The sequence below is a fragment of the Stylophora pistillata genome, chromosome 10 (assembly GCF_964205215.1).
Source record: "Stylophora pistillata chromosome 10, jaStyPist1.2, whole genome shotgun sequence".
Lineage (NCBI taxonomy): Eukaryota > Metazoa > Cnidaria > Anthozoa > Scleractinia > Pocilloporidae > Stylophora > Stylophora pistillata.
This window is the reverse complement of record NC_142528.1, coordinates 15,626,620-15,644,623: the sequence shown is the minus strand read 5'-3', so window position 1 is coordinate 15,644,623 and position 18,004 is coordinate 15,626,620. Positions and strand designations below refer to the sequence as shown.

The 18,004-nt window shown below is 38.9% G+C and overlaps 1 protein-coding gene and 1 pseudogene across 2 annotated transcripts in view; one reads left to right on the top strand and one right to left on the bottom strand.

Moving 5' to 3' along the window:
• LOC111333283 (katanin-interacting protein) overlaps window positions 1-12,474 on the top strand; it is a 35,193-nt gene extending 22,719 nt beyond the window's left edge. The window contains exons 36-53 of the mRNA XM_088735962.1: window positions 59-153; window positions 257-359; window positions 557-651; window positions 1,229-1,268; window positions 1,751-1,897; window positions 2,680-2,758; window positions 2,873-2,914; window positions 3,071-3,186; window positions 3,809-3,870; window positions 5,807-5,972; window positions 6,222-6,291; window positions 6,386-6,488; window positions 6,964-7,031; window positions 7,462-7,712; window positions 8,624-8,725; window positions 9,918-10,078; window positions 11,089-11,186; window positions 11,659-12,474. Coding sequence (XP_088592088.1) covers window positions 59-153; window positions 257-359; window positions 557-651; window positions 1,229-1,268; window positions 1,751-1,897; window positions 2,680-2,758; window positions 2,873-2,914; window positions 3,071-3,186; window positions 3,809-3,870; window positions 5,807-5,972; window positions 6,222-6,291; window positions 6,386-6,488; window positions 6,964-7,031; window positions 7,462-7,712; window positions 8,624-8,725; window positions 9,918-10,078; window positions 11,089-11,186; window positions 11,659-11,705 — 1,845 coding nt within the window. The 3' untranslated portion in view covers window positions 11,706-12,474. The remainder of the gene's footprint in view (window positions 1-58; window positions 154-256; window positions 360-556; window positions 652-1,228; window positions 1,269-1,750; window positions 1,898-2,679; window positions 2,759-2,872; window positions 2,915-3,070; window positions 3,187-3,808; window positions 3,871-5,806; window positions 5,973-6,221; window positions 6,292-6,385; window positions 6,489-6,963; window positions 7,032-7,461; window positions 7,713-8,623; window positions 8,726-9,917; window positions 10,079-11,088; window positions 11,187-11,658) is intronic.
• Window positions 1-18,004, bottom strand: part of LOC148721943 (uncharacterized) — a 547,091-nt pseudogene that overhangs the window by 256,942 nt on the left and 272,145 nt on the right. The window lies entirely within an intron of this gene.

The following is an 18,004-nucleotide window of genomic DNA, read 5'->3' as shown; positions in this document are numbered from 1 at the left end:
CATTGCAGCTATAGGTCTTTACTTTGCAAGATATGTGAAATTATGATTTACCTTTTAGATCACGGCAGATCCTCCAGATATTAACATCCTTCCCGAATACGGTAATGATCCAAGAGTAGTCACCAATCTTATTGATGGGGTTTTTCGCACCAGGTAAAGAGTTACTTTTCTCAGCACGTCACGCGATTGTCTGGTTGTACTTGCTAATAGGAAATATGGTGGGGAACTTATCGCATTATTACATTTTGTTGAACAGAGATGATATGCATCTTTGGCTGGCTCCGTTCACACCTGGAGGAAAACATGGTATAAGTGTTACTTTTGCTGACAGCATAAGGATTGCTATGATAAGAATATGGGTAAGCTGTTCATACAATGCAGGATTTCGTCGTTAAAATATATTGCTTAATTTAACTAGCATTATCGCCATGATCCTGGAGTTTTCTGTCTACAGAGATACGTTAACGGGTGCTGGGCACGGACTGAATCCGTTTAGCGCGAACATAATTTTGTTGTCAGAAAGTAGTTAACTCAGTAATGTCTTTCGTCCCTTCAGAATTACAATAAATCGAGAATTCATTCCTTCAGAGGAGTACGATGTATTGACATGACCCTTGATGGAAGTCTGATATTTCAGGGAGAAATAGCGCGGTACTGTTTGCTCTTCTTTTGTGTTGGACAAATATTTGTGGTTTTTACTCGGGAGACCTGTTTTGTTATGCGTTTTTCTTGACACAAGAAAGAAAGAAAAGAGAAACGTAGACCTGTCTATGATGTGGCTGTCTGTGACTAAGTTATGTTACGAACTCGATTTTTTTTGTGCGAAGATGCAGGAAACTTGATATTTCGTGACGAAGGGGAGTTTTCTTTTGAGTATCGAAAGAAATCCTGGATTGCATCAGTTTTGTTTTTGACGCTTACCTTCTCAACCAGTCAGACGCTAAACTTTAACCATTTGCGATTTGGTCACTTATAATTATCACGCTTCAGGAAATTTGTATAGTTCCTTGTTATATCTACTTTTGTTCGGACTGGCCGCTGAGATAACTTTGATTTCGGTTTTTACGACAGTAGAACGAAAAGCTCTTTGAGTTACTTTAACACAGTCTATTTCTCTTTTTCTCTACGACAATTGCATGTTTATCCGAGTGTCAGGACTATCCTCCTGTCTAAACAGAATGTAATGTTCATTTTTTGTAATCACGGTTGCGCTCTTTTAAATCTGCAGCGCTAGTGGTATTCTTGGAGCTGATTATGCCTTTGGCGACGTAAGTAACCAGTTATGTGGTATCAAATAAAAACAGCTGTTTTCAAAACTTTCTATCTTTAACGTTTTCTCTGATCGTTGGTTTCATTTGGTATTGAACATTTACATCGTTCGTATCCATGGAATTATAGTGCCCTTCGCACGACAAAAGGATTGTCGAAAACTCAATGGAAAGTCATACTTTTCAGTTGCGTTATGTTACTTACGTAAAGTCTTTTTTTTTGCCGCATCTCGTGTTTTCTTTGCTGCAAGTGTATGACGCTGTTCTCTTTGAGCAAAAGGTTTTCTTGGCTGTTCTATTGCGCATTCAACCCTTTTTTTTTATTACGCTTCAAATTTGCAATGGGGGTTTCATGTTTAGGTATCATCTCACTTGGTACGAAAAACCTTTGTCTCAGTTTTCTTTATTTACCCGCGGATTGTACCCACTTGCAGTATTTGAGATAGCTGTGTTTCGAAATTACTCTCTATGCCTTTTAACAGACGATTTTGTTCACGATGGATGAAGAAATACTGGAAGCCATGGCTTATTACGACCAGACATACGATGGAGAAGAGGAGGATGAAGACGAATTGCTACGGAGCTGTTACTTTGAACGGCCATCCACTGCAGATCAGGCGGAGGAAGGAGTGAGATATGCACTTTTTATAAACCTTTCTGTTGTCATATGGACGGATATGAGTGTAGCTTTACATCCCCTGTTTTATGATACATCTGTCTGGGGGCAGAAGAATCTCCTCCCAAAAAGAAGCCTTATGGAGTAACAATATATATTTTTTACCACAATTGGCAGTAATGTTGCAATCTGATTGGTCAATTAACAATTTACCGTTGTCGATTAGAGTACAGACGACGCTGCCCGCGTCAGCTTGTCACGCAACGTATCACGCGCAATATTGCGATTAAAAAAATGTGGTTAAAAAAAATCGGCAGTGGTTTAACGTGGTCTGTATTCTTATCGATAACGATATTCAGTCGTCACCAACGTGGTCAAAATTTTTTGTGGACTCTCTTGGTTGCACCTCGTGGGTCCACAACGTTTTGACCGCTGTGATGACGAATATCGTGGTCGATCACAGTACAGATCACCCTAAACCACTGTCGATTTGTTAAATTTTTACATAAAAGAAAGGGTATGGAACTAACCTATTGTAGTAGTCCTTCCGTGTGTATCTTAATGATAATATGATATTGTAGATTTTCGAGTTGAAGAGATGTTGTTCATCAGCCTTTCCCACCTGTAACTGTCGTGATTAAGTAGCGTAGTTCACCACCACCCCTCAGTATAAAAGTTTGTCGCCGAAATTTAAGGTATTGCTCCCCTACCTCATCATGAAGTTCAATTTTCTAATGCGCCTTGAATTGACGCGGCTTTTCTTATTTGTCTCTGTTTTTTTCTATTTGTTGAAAGACAAGTGGAGATCGACCGTTTACGTCAGCCAAACAGCATGTAAAGAAATCAAAACCTGCTCCAGAACTTATACCCGGAGGTTAGTCACAGCATAACTTGTCAACGATTGTCTGCACCTTTGGTTAAATCCAATTAATACTTCAAGGGAACGTTATCTTTGAACTGATTCCTCTTCTAATTTCTAAATTAACAGAAGATGTCCCAGACAGTTCTGCTAACTTCGTAGAGGGCCGAGGTAAAGTATAGTTAAACTGCTAAGAGTCTGTTTTTCTCTCGTTTTGGACACGCATGGGACGAAATAGATCGACATGACAGGGTGTCTGACCCAGCACCTTCCCATTGAAACGTCAATTAAACGCAAAAATCACTGGGTTGTTTTTCTGTTTTATAGTTCTTCAGTTCAATTTTGTCTCGACGTGGGGAGATCCGTACTACATGGGACTTACTGGAATCGACCTTCTGGGACCTAATCAAGAATCCGTTCCTGTTTCGTTCAGTATGTTGACGGTAAGTTACGATGCATTGTAAAGCAAGGGATAGATGTGAGGGTGTGGAAGAATAGAATAAGTTTATCGGTACTTTAATCACTGAAAATAGAGAGTAATGGCTTCGGTTATGTGAATGGATACAGCGAATGCGGGTGGAGAGGACTCTGAGCATTCATTCTTTTATAATGTGGGATTAACTCACAAGTTGTATAAATATTGGTTATTTGGGAAGAGAAACTAACGGGTACACTGCCCACAGTCTTCCTTTAACGGAAATCTCAATTTGGCGACTCAAGAATCGAAAAGTACGTCAACGAATAGATGTATTACTTCTAGTCTAAAATGCTAGTTAACGCAGTAAGGTTTCGCAGGAATAAGAAGACGCTTTTTTGAAAAATCGTTGTGGCAATAAAAATTTCAATTTAGTTTCTGAACAGAATGAGAATATGGAGAAAAATGATGGGCCATTAGGTTTACCTTTTTTAACGAAATCTCCTAAGAACTCCGGAATGACGTAATTCGTGTCCACGTGAAACAAACCCGAGAATGAGTTTCCATTGTAAATAATTCTAAGTATTTGCATCTGAAATGATGTTATAAGTAAGGTTCAGATACATTTTTCCTTGATTTTTTTCAACAAGGCGTCTCCAAGAGATCTTAACGACCTTCCTGAATATGAAGATGACGATAGAACCCTGGATAAGTAAGTACTCAGGTCAAGTTTGTGAAAGCATTTAAAGTGTAGTGTTCAGGTTGATACCTTTGTGAGATCATCATCATCATCATCATCATCATAACTTTATTAATGTGTCTACAAAGATTTAGCATTGCTGCTAATTGGGGACACTTAAGATAAGTTACAATATATCAAAACTATATACGGGATGATTCAAGATAAAAGCTATCTACAAAAGGAATGAATATTAAAAGTGTATGTATCGGAGTACAATTCAAACTGACTAAAATGAAACACATGATTCCCTGTAACTCTGAGTTTCGTGCTTTCGTTTTCTATGAAATCTATGAGTTACATGGAATCATGTGTGTTTCATTTTAGTCAGTTTGAATTGTATTTCACTCTACACTCGTGTGTATTGAGCACTTTCTAGCAGCTGTTACGCCAATTTCCCACAATTATGTATCTGAGTAAAATTGTAAAAGCTAATAACAGTTAATATTCAAGTTGAACACAGATGATATTTGCACCCACTGCCCACGTCAATTAAGGTGCTTAAATCCTTATTTCTAATGTATTTTTTAAAAGTCTTTAAACTAACTGATTTACAATTATTGGGTATCCTGGCCCATAACTTTGGACCCAAATATTTCACTGAATGTTTTCCATACGTTACTTTGTTGAATCTCGGCAAAATAAAATCAGCGTTTCTGAAATATGGTTACTTTGTTATCTTTTAAAAAGATTGGTAATACATTGTGGGCATAGATTATTCTTAACCTTAAACATTAAAATGACAATATCTTGTCTTCGATTGAACAATGTTGGGAGACCAGCGGCAGCTTTAATTGTTTTTTCGTATATGTGCACGATCCTTCGCAGTAAAACACTATTTAAGCAATAGTGAAAATCAGACCTGAAAAAAATTCAGGCCTGTACGGGATTCGAACCACTGACCTCTGCGATACTAGTGCAGCGCTCTACCAATTGAGCTAACAAGCCAACTGGGAGCAGGCCATCAAATTAATTCGACATAAACCCGTAGATGATAAATCAAACAACAAACATATGAAATACATATATATGAACTACGGTTATGAAACGTATATGTGCACGATCCTTCGCAGTAAAGCACTATTTAAGCAATAGTGAAAATCAGACCTGAAAAAAATTCAGGCCTGTACGGGATTCGAACCACTGACCTCTGCGATACTAGTGCAGCGCTCTACCAATTGAGCTAACAAGCCAACTGGGAGTAGGCCATCAAATTAATTCGACATAAACCCGTAGATGATAAATCAAACAACAAACATATGAAATACATATATATGAACTGCGGTTATGAAACGTATATGTGCACGATCCTTCGCAGTAAAGCACTATTTAAGCAATAGTGAAAATCACACCTGAAAATAATTCAGGCCTGTACTGTTAATTGTTTTTGTTAAATTTAACTTTTTTTTGGTTTGTGTCTGGCATTTTTTTATCCATTTATTTCAGTATTTTAATTATGATTTTTTCAAATGTAAGCTTAATCTGTAATAATCAACGCACTGAACTAGTGGTCGAAAGGCCTTAATCTGACTCTAGCGAGGAGCATTGTGTTCAGTTCCCTGGCAAAACAGGTTACTGTCTGTCATGGTGTTTCTCACCTCGCAGTTGAGTCTGCGCGAACTGTCAAGAAAACCTGACCTTCATGATCTATCAAAATGGTCCAATTGAAAAGAACAGTACATGTCCTAAGTTTTCGCTGTTACTTAACCAGAGTAGATAAGTTCCATTAGTGTGAGCCCACTGACTCGCGTTGCGGGCTTTACCTTTACTATTTTGCAAATATATTTTACTTGCCGTTCTGATATCACATCTCAAGGGCAACCCAGGTTGAGAAAATCTGAGGAGCAGAACTCACCTGGTTTTTTCCAGTACCTTTGTCTAACTTTAACTTTTGATTGTTGCCCCACAGATTGATAAATGGAACAAACGTGACAATGAGTGACGAACACATGTGGCTGATACCGTTTACTGACGGACAGGATCATCTTCTGACAATAGACTTGGGACAAATCACCCCATTAGTGGGATTCAGAGTTTGGAACTACAACAAGTCCACAGATGATTCCTTTAGAGGGGTATGTATTCAGTGACAAAGGAATTAAACGAAAGCTGTTCATTGCACTCCAACGTCTGAAAAGCAAGTGGAGCAGCTTTTACGCAAAGACAGCAGGGACAGCAATACGTATGTTTTGAGTCACGTAGATAGTCAAGTGTCTCTCTTCACCAAGTTTTTTTTTCTTAATCTAATTAAGTTTGTGATTACGTTTTTGTATTTTTTGTAACTTTATTACAATGTAACTTACGTATATTCTTATCGTTCACAGGCCAAACAAGTTCACGTTAAGCTGGATGATAGGAATATTTCACCACCTGAAGGATTTCTCTTGCGAAAAGGTGAACCGATTGTTTCAGATGGCACACGTTTCCACAATATTTATGGACGTTCTTTCGTCTAACATCTCTATATTTTCATACAATTGTGTTGCAGGGCCGGGTAATATGCATTTTGATCATGGCCAGGATGTTTTCTTTATCAAAACGACAAGAGGATATGCAGTGCAAGGTGCGATGACCAAGGACGTGGAACGCAGGTATTGTAACTGTTTCTTCATTAGATTCTTTACCACTATGAAGGGAACTGCTTTTCTTTACGGTTGGAAAGTAATGGGATGTTTAGGCGTCTTTTATTTGCAACGTTTACTGATTGCTGGTCAGTTGTTGTAGCTTTTTTCACATCGTGTGCAGTGAATAGCTGTTTTTATCACTCGTTATTCCTACTAATTCTGTTGAAATGAGCCCACTGGCATTTTTTCAACAATGTTATCTAGTAACGGGGTACATAAATCATCGACGCCGAAGCTTGCCGGCAGTGACCTCATGCTCTTTCGGAGAAATCGACAACTGTTCGCCGTATGCACCGAACATTTAAACTAAACCAAAACTTATCGAAGCAACACCAAAGAGCATTGCGGGATGCATAGTCCTTATTTGATTCTGAAGTGGTGTTGTTTAGGTTTTGCTAGTTTCCACATTTGTTAATCTTACCCTTACTTATTCTGTCTTTAGATCTGAAAGCAGAGTGAATTTGAAAAAGCTTATGCCAGACTATGAACCCACGTTAATGCCCTGTGGTTGTATCCTTCTAGAGCACAGACTGATAAACCTATCAGTATTTTAAAATAGTTTGTTGACAATTTTCTCCTTCAATCCTAGGTAACGTTGTGTGTCAATTTGATTGCATAGTGTAGACAAAGGAAAACTGTCATTTTACAGTTGACTTCAATGATTTCAATTCAATTCAAACTCCAAATAACCTAGAAATAACTCTTAAGCTCAGCTTTTTTTCATTCAATCATTTCATAATCGTTTTCTAAAAAGAGCTGAAAAAGGGAAAGTTTCAACACTATAAGCTATCAATTAAGTCACCCCTCCAAACAAAAGGGAAAATAATTGAAGTCGTTAACTTTTCAACCTTTTTTTGCCCAAAACACCACATTTTCTCATTCGAAAGAGAACAAAGTAGATATACTCTCTGTGGATCACGTTTCCTTAACTTCTTTCTAGTCGTATTTCAATTTCAGCTGTTTTCCACTTGGGGTGACCCTTACTACGTGGGTCTTAATGGCCTGGAATTTTACGATGAAAATGGCTACAGGATACGCCTCACGGAAAACAACATAACCGCTCATCCTCACAGTGTGAACGTGTTACCAGGAGTAGTGGATGATACAAGAACTCCTGATAAGTTGATTGACGGTGTGAATGACACTTATGATGGACGACACATGTGGCTGGCTCCCGTCTTGCCGGGAATGGTGAGGACCGTTTGTTACTTACTGGACGTTTCATTGTGTAGCATCGCTGAGTATTTTCATGAGTTTCGCCATCAAAATAAACGCGCTTTTTTTTTTTTTTTACACACTCGCTAAATGACGGGTGTCAGATCGTCGCAAACTTATGTTTCAAAGTTTGCGTGGAAGCCTTCTTAATCTGTTCAACATTCAGTGTATTCACCCCTCTTTCTGCCAACCTATTAATAACAAACTTCAACGACGACTTATTGAAATTGGTAGAAATGAAATGTTAGTCCGTTAGATCTTGGCCAAATAATCTTTCAGCTCATCCAATACCAAACTTGCCACCATTTTCGGAAAAAGTCAATGTAGTTCGAAGTCGGTCGCAGTCGACTGCATCGCCCAACCTCTTTCCGCCTTGAGACAGACAAACGCGTGCAACCGACTGGTTAAACAGGTTTTTTGAACGGTACAATTTAACCAACTGAAGAATATCGCGGGATATTTGTACTCAATTCGAGCGTTATTTGTACTCTACTGTTGTACAGTTGGATAATGATATTAGTTAAGTGTCACACACCAACACTAATGGGCAGATGAGACCTCCCGAAGTAGATACATGTAAACGGACTTCAGAGCGTGAAATCCTAAGTGAGCAAGCCGCTAACTTGTTTTCGTTTTGCTTCTCATCTTTGAGAACGTGGCACAAGTTTCCTTTTAAGGAGCAAACTAAAGCCAAATAAATGCAGTCGAGGAATGTTTTCGACATCTAACTGAAAACTGCTTCACCAAAGAAATTCCGAAACAATACTCAAACAAATAAAAAAAAAAGTACTTTTTAGGAAATATGATGCTTATCATGATGATTTACTAAGATCATGGGCATACTCCACAGTTAGCATTTAACAAATTTTTCTATTGATCGTTTTCAGATCAATTTGATTTATGTGGTGTTTGATGAGCCTGTAACAGTTTCCATGGTAAAAGTTTGGAATTACAGTAAAACGCCGATCCGAGGAGTTCAGCAGTTTGGGGTAAGACTGGTAATCATACTGTTGGAATATGGGTGTCATCCCAGTTATGCCATAATACCATACAAAACGGTTATGGTTTCAACTGCTTTCCCTAGTCGTAGAGTTACTCTCTGGTATTTTTCAAGTTCCACGGACAGCCGTTCGCTGGTACCCATATCTAAGGAATGAAACTAACAGCGAAATGTATAGCTGTAGATGCATTTGTTTAGAGATTTTGACCAAAGTAGAACAGTGGCACAAATAAGTTTGGATATATTAAGGTTCGAAGGCGAGGTGAATATCGTCGAATAATCCCCGAGACGAAGTCGAGAGGATTATGCGACAATATTCACCGAACCTTAGGCGAATAATTGTTTTAGTATAATTTCGGAGCTGAACAACAGAGAAGTTTCTAAAATCAAGATTTTAGTAACATTTATTAACATTTTAGTGTAACATTCTATATAAACCGCGCGGAGCGGTTTATATAGCGTCATATAAGGAACCGTATGATGCACGATCCTCGCAGTAGATAGCGCTATTTATGCAATAGCGAAAATCAGACCTGAAAAAAATCAGGCCTGTACGGGATTCGAACCACTGACCTCTGCGATACTAGTGCAGCGCTCTACCAATTGAGCTAACAAGCCAACTGGGAGCAGGCCGTTAAATTGATTCGTAATAAACCCGTGAAAGTGATAAATCGATTGTTAGCTCAATTGGTAGAGCGCTGCACTAGTATCGCAGAGGTCAGTGGTTCGAATCCCGTACAGGCCTGATTTTTTTTCAGGTCTGATTTTCGCTATTGCATAAATAGCGCTATCTACTGCGAGGATCGTGCATCATACCTATCTAATACCGCAGTTCAAAATATATGAACTTCATATATTCATTGTATCTGATATAGGGAACCGCTCGACCAATCAGATTGCTGGAAACTCTTTGTTCAGCTCTGAAATTATACTAATGGGTAATAGAAAGTAATGAAAATGGAATGAATGTTTGTATCTTGAACGACAGCAGGAAATATTGGAAGGAAAGAACATGTTATAGAATTGTAAAAACTCCAAAGAATACGGACTCCGTTTTTGTGCACACAGTCTCAGTTTTGGGAGATACTATTCGTTTGGTCGTACGTTTCCAGGAGTCCTTGAATCTCTGTCATATGAACTTGAACTGGATTTTGAATTGTTTTGTTTTTTTTTTTTGTTAGCTGTTAGTGGATGACTTGTTAGTGTATCATGGCATCCTACCACAAGTACCGGCTGTAACCAAAGGAATTCTCCCCAACATAGACTTGCCCACTCCACACCACACGATACTGTTCACTGATCACGAACAGATCGCTCTGGCAGAGCGCAAAAATGTTCTCAGGTAAGCTGGGTGAAAACTAACAGTGATCAAAAGTGATAACACTTTAATTGGTCAAAATGTTGATTGTCCTCAGTTTCTTTTCATGTGCTTGTTCTGACACTATCCACACATTTAACTGCCTTATTTTCACTGTCAATAGTATTAGAATTTATCGCTTCTATTCCCTATCAAATGAAGGTTACTTTAAATATGTATCCCGGCTTATAACAAAGCGTACGTTCTTGGCCTTTGAACTGATTTTTTGCATTTTTTTTTTTTTCTGTTTCACGTAGCATTTACAACATCGATACAGTACGTTAAAAAAGTTATTGTTACCTAAAAAAAAAATAGTCATCATTACGAACAAGGATCGAAACTTTTCCATTCCATAGAAGTACCACACTGATTGAATGATTTCCTTTCATACATGCCCCAATAAATTTTCCCCGTACTTTTTCACTGTTCCAGTGTTGGAATGAGATAAATGGGACACAAGAGTAGCAGCAACGTCAGTTGTAGTAACAACTGTGTCATTTAGTGATTAGGGACTTTAAGCAAACCACGACGGCTAAGGCAACGAGAACGTGGAAAAACAATAGATCTAATTGGCAGAACAATAGCCCAGCACGTGCGTTTTCAAACTTTGTACATTTCTTAGCCGTCCTTTGCAAAACAACAACGTGAAATCACCGAAATTTGCGTCGTCTGTGAAGCTAAACCGCGGCGGCAAGTTATTTTAATTCACATTTGGAACTCAACGCTACTTTTATGCGTTATGTTGAGTTTGAGGTCTGGCGCCCTATGAGACGGTAAACACATGCAGCCATTTTCAAAATTCTAACTAAAAGTAGAAACTCATTTTTTAATCGACGTCTTCGGTGGCGTTGCCGTTCTGACTGCTTAAAGTCCCTATTAATGTGCGGAGTACTTGTCTCTGAAGAGCACTTTTGGGTGCCGAATCTTGAAAAAACCCGTGACCGTTGTTTGTTTGTTTGTTTGTTTGTCAATGCCTTTGTGCTGTTGTATTGTAGCAACAAAGGAGGTGAACAAGATGTCCAGCTGACAAATGATAAGAGAATTGTGTCTCACTATAGTGATCCAAAGTCAGCAGGCAAAGTCGCTGATCCCGGTACGTAACAGGGACATAAACAGTAGAAATAAGATTAAGAGATTAGATTATTACTAGAAAAAGACTACTTATTGTGGACTTTGTGGGAGGACTGAACGGGAAGATATTGGCTTGAGGCCATGACTTGCGGACGGAGCGCAAAGAGGACCGTGCGTTATGAACGAGAGCCAAATATTTTCCCGTCCAACCCGACCTCAGTGAATGGGCATTTTATCATAAGACCAGCGACTAAGCTTTGAAAAAAGTTTGTTTAATAGGATGTGATAGACTGACGCGCGCGGGAATAACACAATAACGATTCCACAACAAAAAATTTTTATTTGTTTTCGAGTCAGAAAAGTGTAAATGTGTTCTGTACATCGGCACTGTTTCCCTTTTGGTTGGTTTTGACTCTGAGCAAATCGTCGAAATGTTTTAACGATGAATTCTTCCTTTACATGCGAAAGCTGACTGCTCTCTTGCTTATTTTCAGCTCTGCGACCTATGACAAGTGTTCCAGCTCTACAAAAGAAGAGATAGACACCGCTTCAACTTTTTCATTCCTGAAAACAGTCGGTTGAATTCTTGACAAATATGCCTTACAATCCTAGGACTCCGCAGTTGCATGCTCGGTTTCTCCGTTAAAAATCAGTTGCATGCTCGGTTTCTCCGTTAAAAATCAGTTGCACGCTCGGTTTCTCCGATAAAAATGGAGTGAGGACAAACAGAATTGCTATGAGATCCCTCGGGATCCTCGCTTAAGTCTGCAGAACGCAGGGTTTATGTTCTAAAGACTTATGTCTAACCTTAAAGCTCTCCTTCCTTGGATATTAATTACAACTGCGTTAATAAGTGAGATCACTTCTCATCGTGGTGAATACGGAAAGTTCTCACGGACCGTATGGCTTGTAACCGGCGTGTTCTTGTTACATAAAATGTCAACGGATGTCCCTGCGCTTTCAGATCCTCTGTCTTGAACTAACTTCGTTCCCCTTCCAATCTTTGGATCTGAATCTCCCAGAAAGAGACGGTTGAAATAAGTTAATTCTCAATTTAATATATTACATACCTAATGTGCATAGTATTGGTTGCAGTTTATATTCATCTTCCAGAGATAAAATGAAAAAATAAATTTCCCGCCTTAATAAATATACTTGTGAATATAAAACAAGCCCTGTGATTGGTTGATTCTTGGTCACGTACCCCTGATCGAATTCAAATGTATCTTGACCGGGATACAATTGTGCAGTTGTTGCCCGCCCGCAGGGTCGACGATTGCGAATAGAGCACTTGTGCCGTCTTTGTTTGATTTTTACCATATGATTGTTTAAGGAAAAGTCAAAATATACCACTGGACACTTCATTCATGGTCCCTCCGAAGACTAGTTAGTTTTCTTTTACGGAGAGTCCTGATGTTTCCTTCAACTTGTCTCATGAAAGATCAGCACTCTCGGGAAAACAAAACTAACTGTTTCCCTCAGGACTATAATTAAGTGTATATTATTATATATCTGGCAGCGCCCTTGAGCAAGAGAAGGCGGATTCTTTGTTCTGATTGGCTACCCGAGTGGGTAAGATGGCCTATTTTGCACGCTCAGGACCGTGACCGGATTGATCTCACGCAAGAAAATAGGGGCATTGAACGGGCTTCCATAGTTCGTAGCTTTTAGACATTGCCGTACTCACATAAAGCGGAAGACAGTCAAAACAAAGAAAAAGTTAAAGGACCCTCTTGGGTTATTGTGCCACAAACACCATGGCTTTCTTTCCCGGCTCTCAACGAGTCATTCCTAATTTTCACTAAAGCGAAATCTTTTTTCGCTATATAATAAGTCCTATATTGAGCAAGCTTGTTTGGTCAAGATGACTGGATACTAGCCTCGTTCTGTATTTGCGTTTTTATGGACATCGACTTCGTCTCGGTCCATAAAAACGCGAAAAAAAAAAAAAAAAAAATCAGCCAAAATCCTGCCATCTTGACTTCAGGCTTGGTCAATAACGCATATGTAGACGCCATTCGTCTTTCTTTCCCACCCACTGAGACATGGTCCTTTGCTCAGGCCTCTTCATTACCGTGATTTTCTTGTTTCGTATTTGAACTACCCCCGACTACAAGATGGTGGGTCGACACTTACTTTCTGGTTAATACTGGCGAATGACTAAATACTGCCAAGAAACACTACCCTACCATTTATTTTTCCAAAAGTACATAAGTTTTCTTTGGATAGGAGGGGGTGATAGCGGGACAAAATGGTAACAAGGATTTTGCCCTTTTCTTCGGGTAAGCGTCACACACTCATCAAGTTTCAAGTTTCAACAAGAGGCCGATGAAAACTCCCGAAGTAGATACATGTAAACTGACTTGTCAATGCATTTTGATGACTCAGATACAAACGTTGATTAACAAATGGTAAACACCACAGGGTACACTATTGAGTTATGGATGCACGCGGGAGGTTGCTAAGCACGAAAGAAGCGTAAGAGTCGCTCGAGGCGATAGCCGAGAGCGACTCTAGCTTCTTGAGTGTTTAGCAAACCTCTCAAGTGCCTCCATAACTCAATAGTGTACGCTGTGGTGTTTACCATTTGTTTTCTAACATAACATTGATACATTGTAGCTAAAGAGTTCCCTTTTATTTAACAAATCTTACGTGACCAGAAAAAACAAGCGCGCGCGGAAAAATAGTCTTTGCATTTGCTCACGTCAGCAGCGTACACTCATAGGCAAATGGCGGACGCTAAATTGACCGATCAGAGGGCGCGCTTTACTTTGGTTATGTTCTAAACAAAATTAAAACGAATGAGCCTGAATCTAAAGGTTGATTTTGTTGAGTGCAGACTTATTGTAGATGAGTTTATGATTTTCCTATATATCAAAGTTACTTTTTTGAAACCATTTATGAATTACGTAACTGTTGCAGAAAATTCGTGCTAGATCTTCGTCCTGTTGTTACTTTATTGGGTATCAACACACATCTGATACAGCACATGGACTGCTTACATGTTACTGCTGTCATTGAGGCCACTAACGAAAAGAGAATTTATTCCAAATAACTGTCAACAAGATCTTCCAATCAGCGTTCTGGGCCAAAGCAAGAAACGACGCAACTGAAATCGCACGGTAACTTCCGCGAGGTAGCCAATCAATCATATAGTTATAAATGCTTAGCGGTTACTGAGTGTGAATCAACTAAAATGGATAAAAGTAGGATGCAAGTTTAAGAACGCAGCACATTTTAAAGTAATCTGAACGCGAATTCAGGTACATTTTCTTCCAACCATTTACACTGGACGTCTACTTCAAAAGTCGGCATGTCTCGAGCGACCAGAAAAAAGCTTCCCATCTTCCCTAAGGCTTCGGTAGATTTTGTTTTCTGATCAGTAAAACTAGAAGCTGATGCCTTGGTTTGTTTGGGTGTGACCCGAGAGTCAAAAAGAGAACACAAACGGAGAACAGGCTCCCGATGAAATAGACAGAGCTGAATAATGAAATGCAACGTCAGCGGGTGTGTGGTCAACAACGCGGGCTCAAGTGTCCTAGGTCTAAAATTTAGCGAAATTGGCGGAAAATAATACGGGCTTACCTTTAAAACCGAGGAACTCTGTTTTCGTCGAAGGCACTTTCCTATTTCCAAAGGTTTAAAGGAGAAAATTAATTTTTGAAAATTTTTAGGGGGTGTACCAAATTTTAGGAGGTTGTTCTGTAAAAGAAAAGCGGCAAGGAAAACAACGCCTCGAAGCTACAGAATAGGAGATCAACCATGCGAGCGACTCAAAATCCGTGTTTCCGCGACAAAACCCAGCGCATGCGTATACGTTATTCAGCCCTGTCGATGAAATACTAACGCTGATTTGTTGTGCTGCTATTCATGCAAAAATGATCTGAATGTAATGTGGACAAAGCCAATATTTTTATATGCTGACAACTGACCCTACCAACTTTGCTACTGACTGTTGAAACTTCCTTCCCATATAGAAAAGTGACTTCTTGAGCGCTTCCAGAATGGGATTCGCAAACGTCACTACAAAGGTTTGGAATGAAAATTGAATGAATGAATAAATGATAAAACTTCAAAATATAGTCCCCTCCACAAACAGGAGACAAGCATACTGACCGTTAATTTTGAAAAGTTTTCCAGTGAGAGACAGGTCAACCAGAAGGATAAAAACTGAGGAAACGAAATGTTATTTCGTTCCTAACAAGTATTATTTCACTCGGTCCCAGGCCGCGCAGGATGTCCGTAGTAGACGTGGTATATACTAGTCTCTTCTGTTCTACAAAAGGTAAGCAGAACAAGAGACAAGGTTACCACCGTTCTCATTATGGTTGATCAGTGCATTATTCCGTGCTGGCGATTACGAAAATAGTATCGTTCATTCTAAAAGGTCTGCTTTTTTAAAGTTTTAATGCAGTGGTAAAAGTCGTAGAGACTTCACCGATATTCTTTCCGGCAAGAAGCCTCTGAGGATTTGTTTTTTCCTCTCCAAAATCAAACACGGACGGTATGTTCATTCTCTTATCTTTGGCTGAGTTTTGATTATTAATCAGTGTTAAGCACACCTTATCCTTAAATGGCCAAGATAATATCTGGTAAAACTCTCCAGGGACAAGTAGAACACTGAGCATCATGAAAACTTCAGGAAACTGCATCGGCTCATATCTAATGGAAATTCTAATTATTAACATGTATTCGTTCTTCCACAAAGAAAAGCGATCATTCAGAACAGACAACTTATTTTCCCTCTGTTCTTGCTCTTTGTCAGAGTAAATCTCATTCGCTCTGACGAAGGGCTAACGCTCGAAATGTCAGCTTTTTAACTCTTTACGGTGGCCAATTTACAATTTCAACTTAGTTGATATTTCCAAATTACCTTGTTACCCCCACCGACGCAGCACCACAGTTTCTTTAGAACTTACCCCCTTTATTCATTTGTAACTGGATAAAGGTTCCAATCGGCCAATTTTCAAACTTAAAACGGATTCTGTGAGAGTAGAGATTACTCTTTTATTTGCCGTGCGTTGATTGTTCAAGGGCAATAAGGGTTTTTAGAAAAACGCTCTGGAAAATTACTTCCATACTAAAAATGCTCGAATTTGGTGTATTTTTAAGTTCAAAAGGACAATACTTCTACTTCGTAAAAATCGTTCATTTTAGTTGCCAATTGTAGATTATCTTTAATCTTCAAAAAGCCGTGCGTTGATTTTAGAAAAGTAAGTTTTACGAAGCCTAGTTGGCCAATTTTGGCCCATTCTTCTCTAATTAAGGGCTCCTCCTAGCGAGGTCCCCTTCAAATTTGGTTATGAAAAATTCGTGATTGATCGATGAGACTGGAAACTCCCTCGTGTTTTAGATCGTGATTTTCTCTAAAACAAGCACGGTGACTCCCTATTTTAATCTCATTAATTTTTTTGATAAAAAAAGTGTTTTTCTCCTGCAAATAAAGTTCAGTTGATATGTATGACCATTTTTCAGGCAATGAAATAAAATTGACCAGAGGAGCGCGCTTGTAGATTTAACCCATGCCTGCGTTAGATCTATTTTCGACGTGTTGTTATTTTCAAGGAGAAGCAGTCCAGGAAGTTTTCCACGGATAATACAGATTAACGTTTAAGTTTCGTCGAAGACTAATTCTGAGAGGAAACCGAAAGTAAAAACAATCGATGTATGAGAGAGTTTCTTTCCCCCTCCATTTAAAAAGAGGCTCTTGGAAGTCAGTTTTATTTTGTTTGTTTTTTTTTTCTTTTTTTATAAGCCTTTCAGTTAATGGTTATGAAATAGTAAAAATTATTTTTCCTGATTATATTTCATGTTATCACGCCACCGTGTCACACAACGGAGTGGAGGAAAAAAAGTACTTCTTTTAAATTCATCCGATTAGAGTGACGGCGCAGATTATTTGTGTTTTCTGAAAAAAAATCGCATTCGCCATTTGGGCTTGATAACTCGGTAGTTTGATATTTTTCATTCAAGGGAATCATAAAGTCAGGCTATAACAGCAAGAGAAGTAAACACAATGACACATCAGGTCTAAACTAAAATGTTTTAATCCTTTAATCTAACCTCAAAGCGAGACAGAAATCTAATTGTTGAGGGTTATATTTAGGACGTTCAAAGTATCTCAAATAAAAAAAAATTAAATTAACAGAACTGCCTCTACAGCTGACGCAGAACACATAGTAGCCCGTTAGAGCAACAGGTAACGGCTGACAATAGTGATGTCTGGTAGCGGTTTAGAGGGCAAAGAGAAAGTTCGTGACTGTCCCTCGCTGAAGCACGTCCTCAAACCTGGGACACTACGCAGATTTTATGGGTAAGTTCAATCCCACTGCTGTCAGTTATTGCTCCTCATCTAAAAAAAAAAAAAAAAAAACCGAGAGCAGAAAAGGAAAAATATGAACTAAAGAAAAAATAAAACAGCGAGGAATTTAACTAAGTTAAATATAGATCAAATGGATTTAATTATATAAATTTAAGGCCCCATAAAGGCAACACTCTGTTAACGGCAGTTGAATAGAGGAGATAGAGAAATTGTGGTGCCGCGTCGGTGTGGGGGACCTAACAAGATCGATTGTTCTTATCAACTGAGTTGATAATATAAATTGATAGTTTTTAGTTAGTTCTGTTGAGGTTGAAACAGTCGATTAGGCAGCTCAGAAAAAGTACATGACTTTGTCCTTCGCTGAAGCACGTCTTTAGGACTTGCATGACAACTCTGGGACTTTGGGTAATTCTTTACGTCGATTCCTAGAAGTGTGGGTTAGTGTACATCGTTGAGAGATCGAAAGGCAACAAGAATCAGAGAGGTAGATCAGTAGATAAGAAAAAGATGAAAACAGT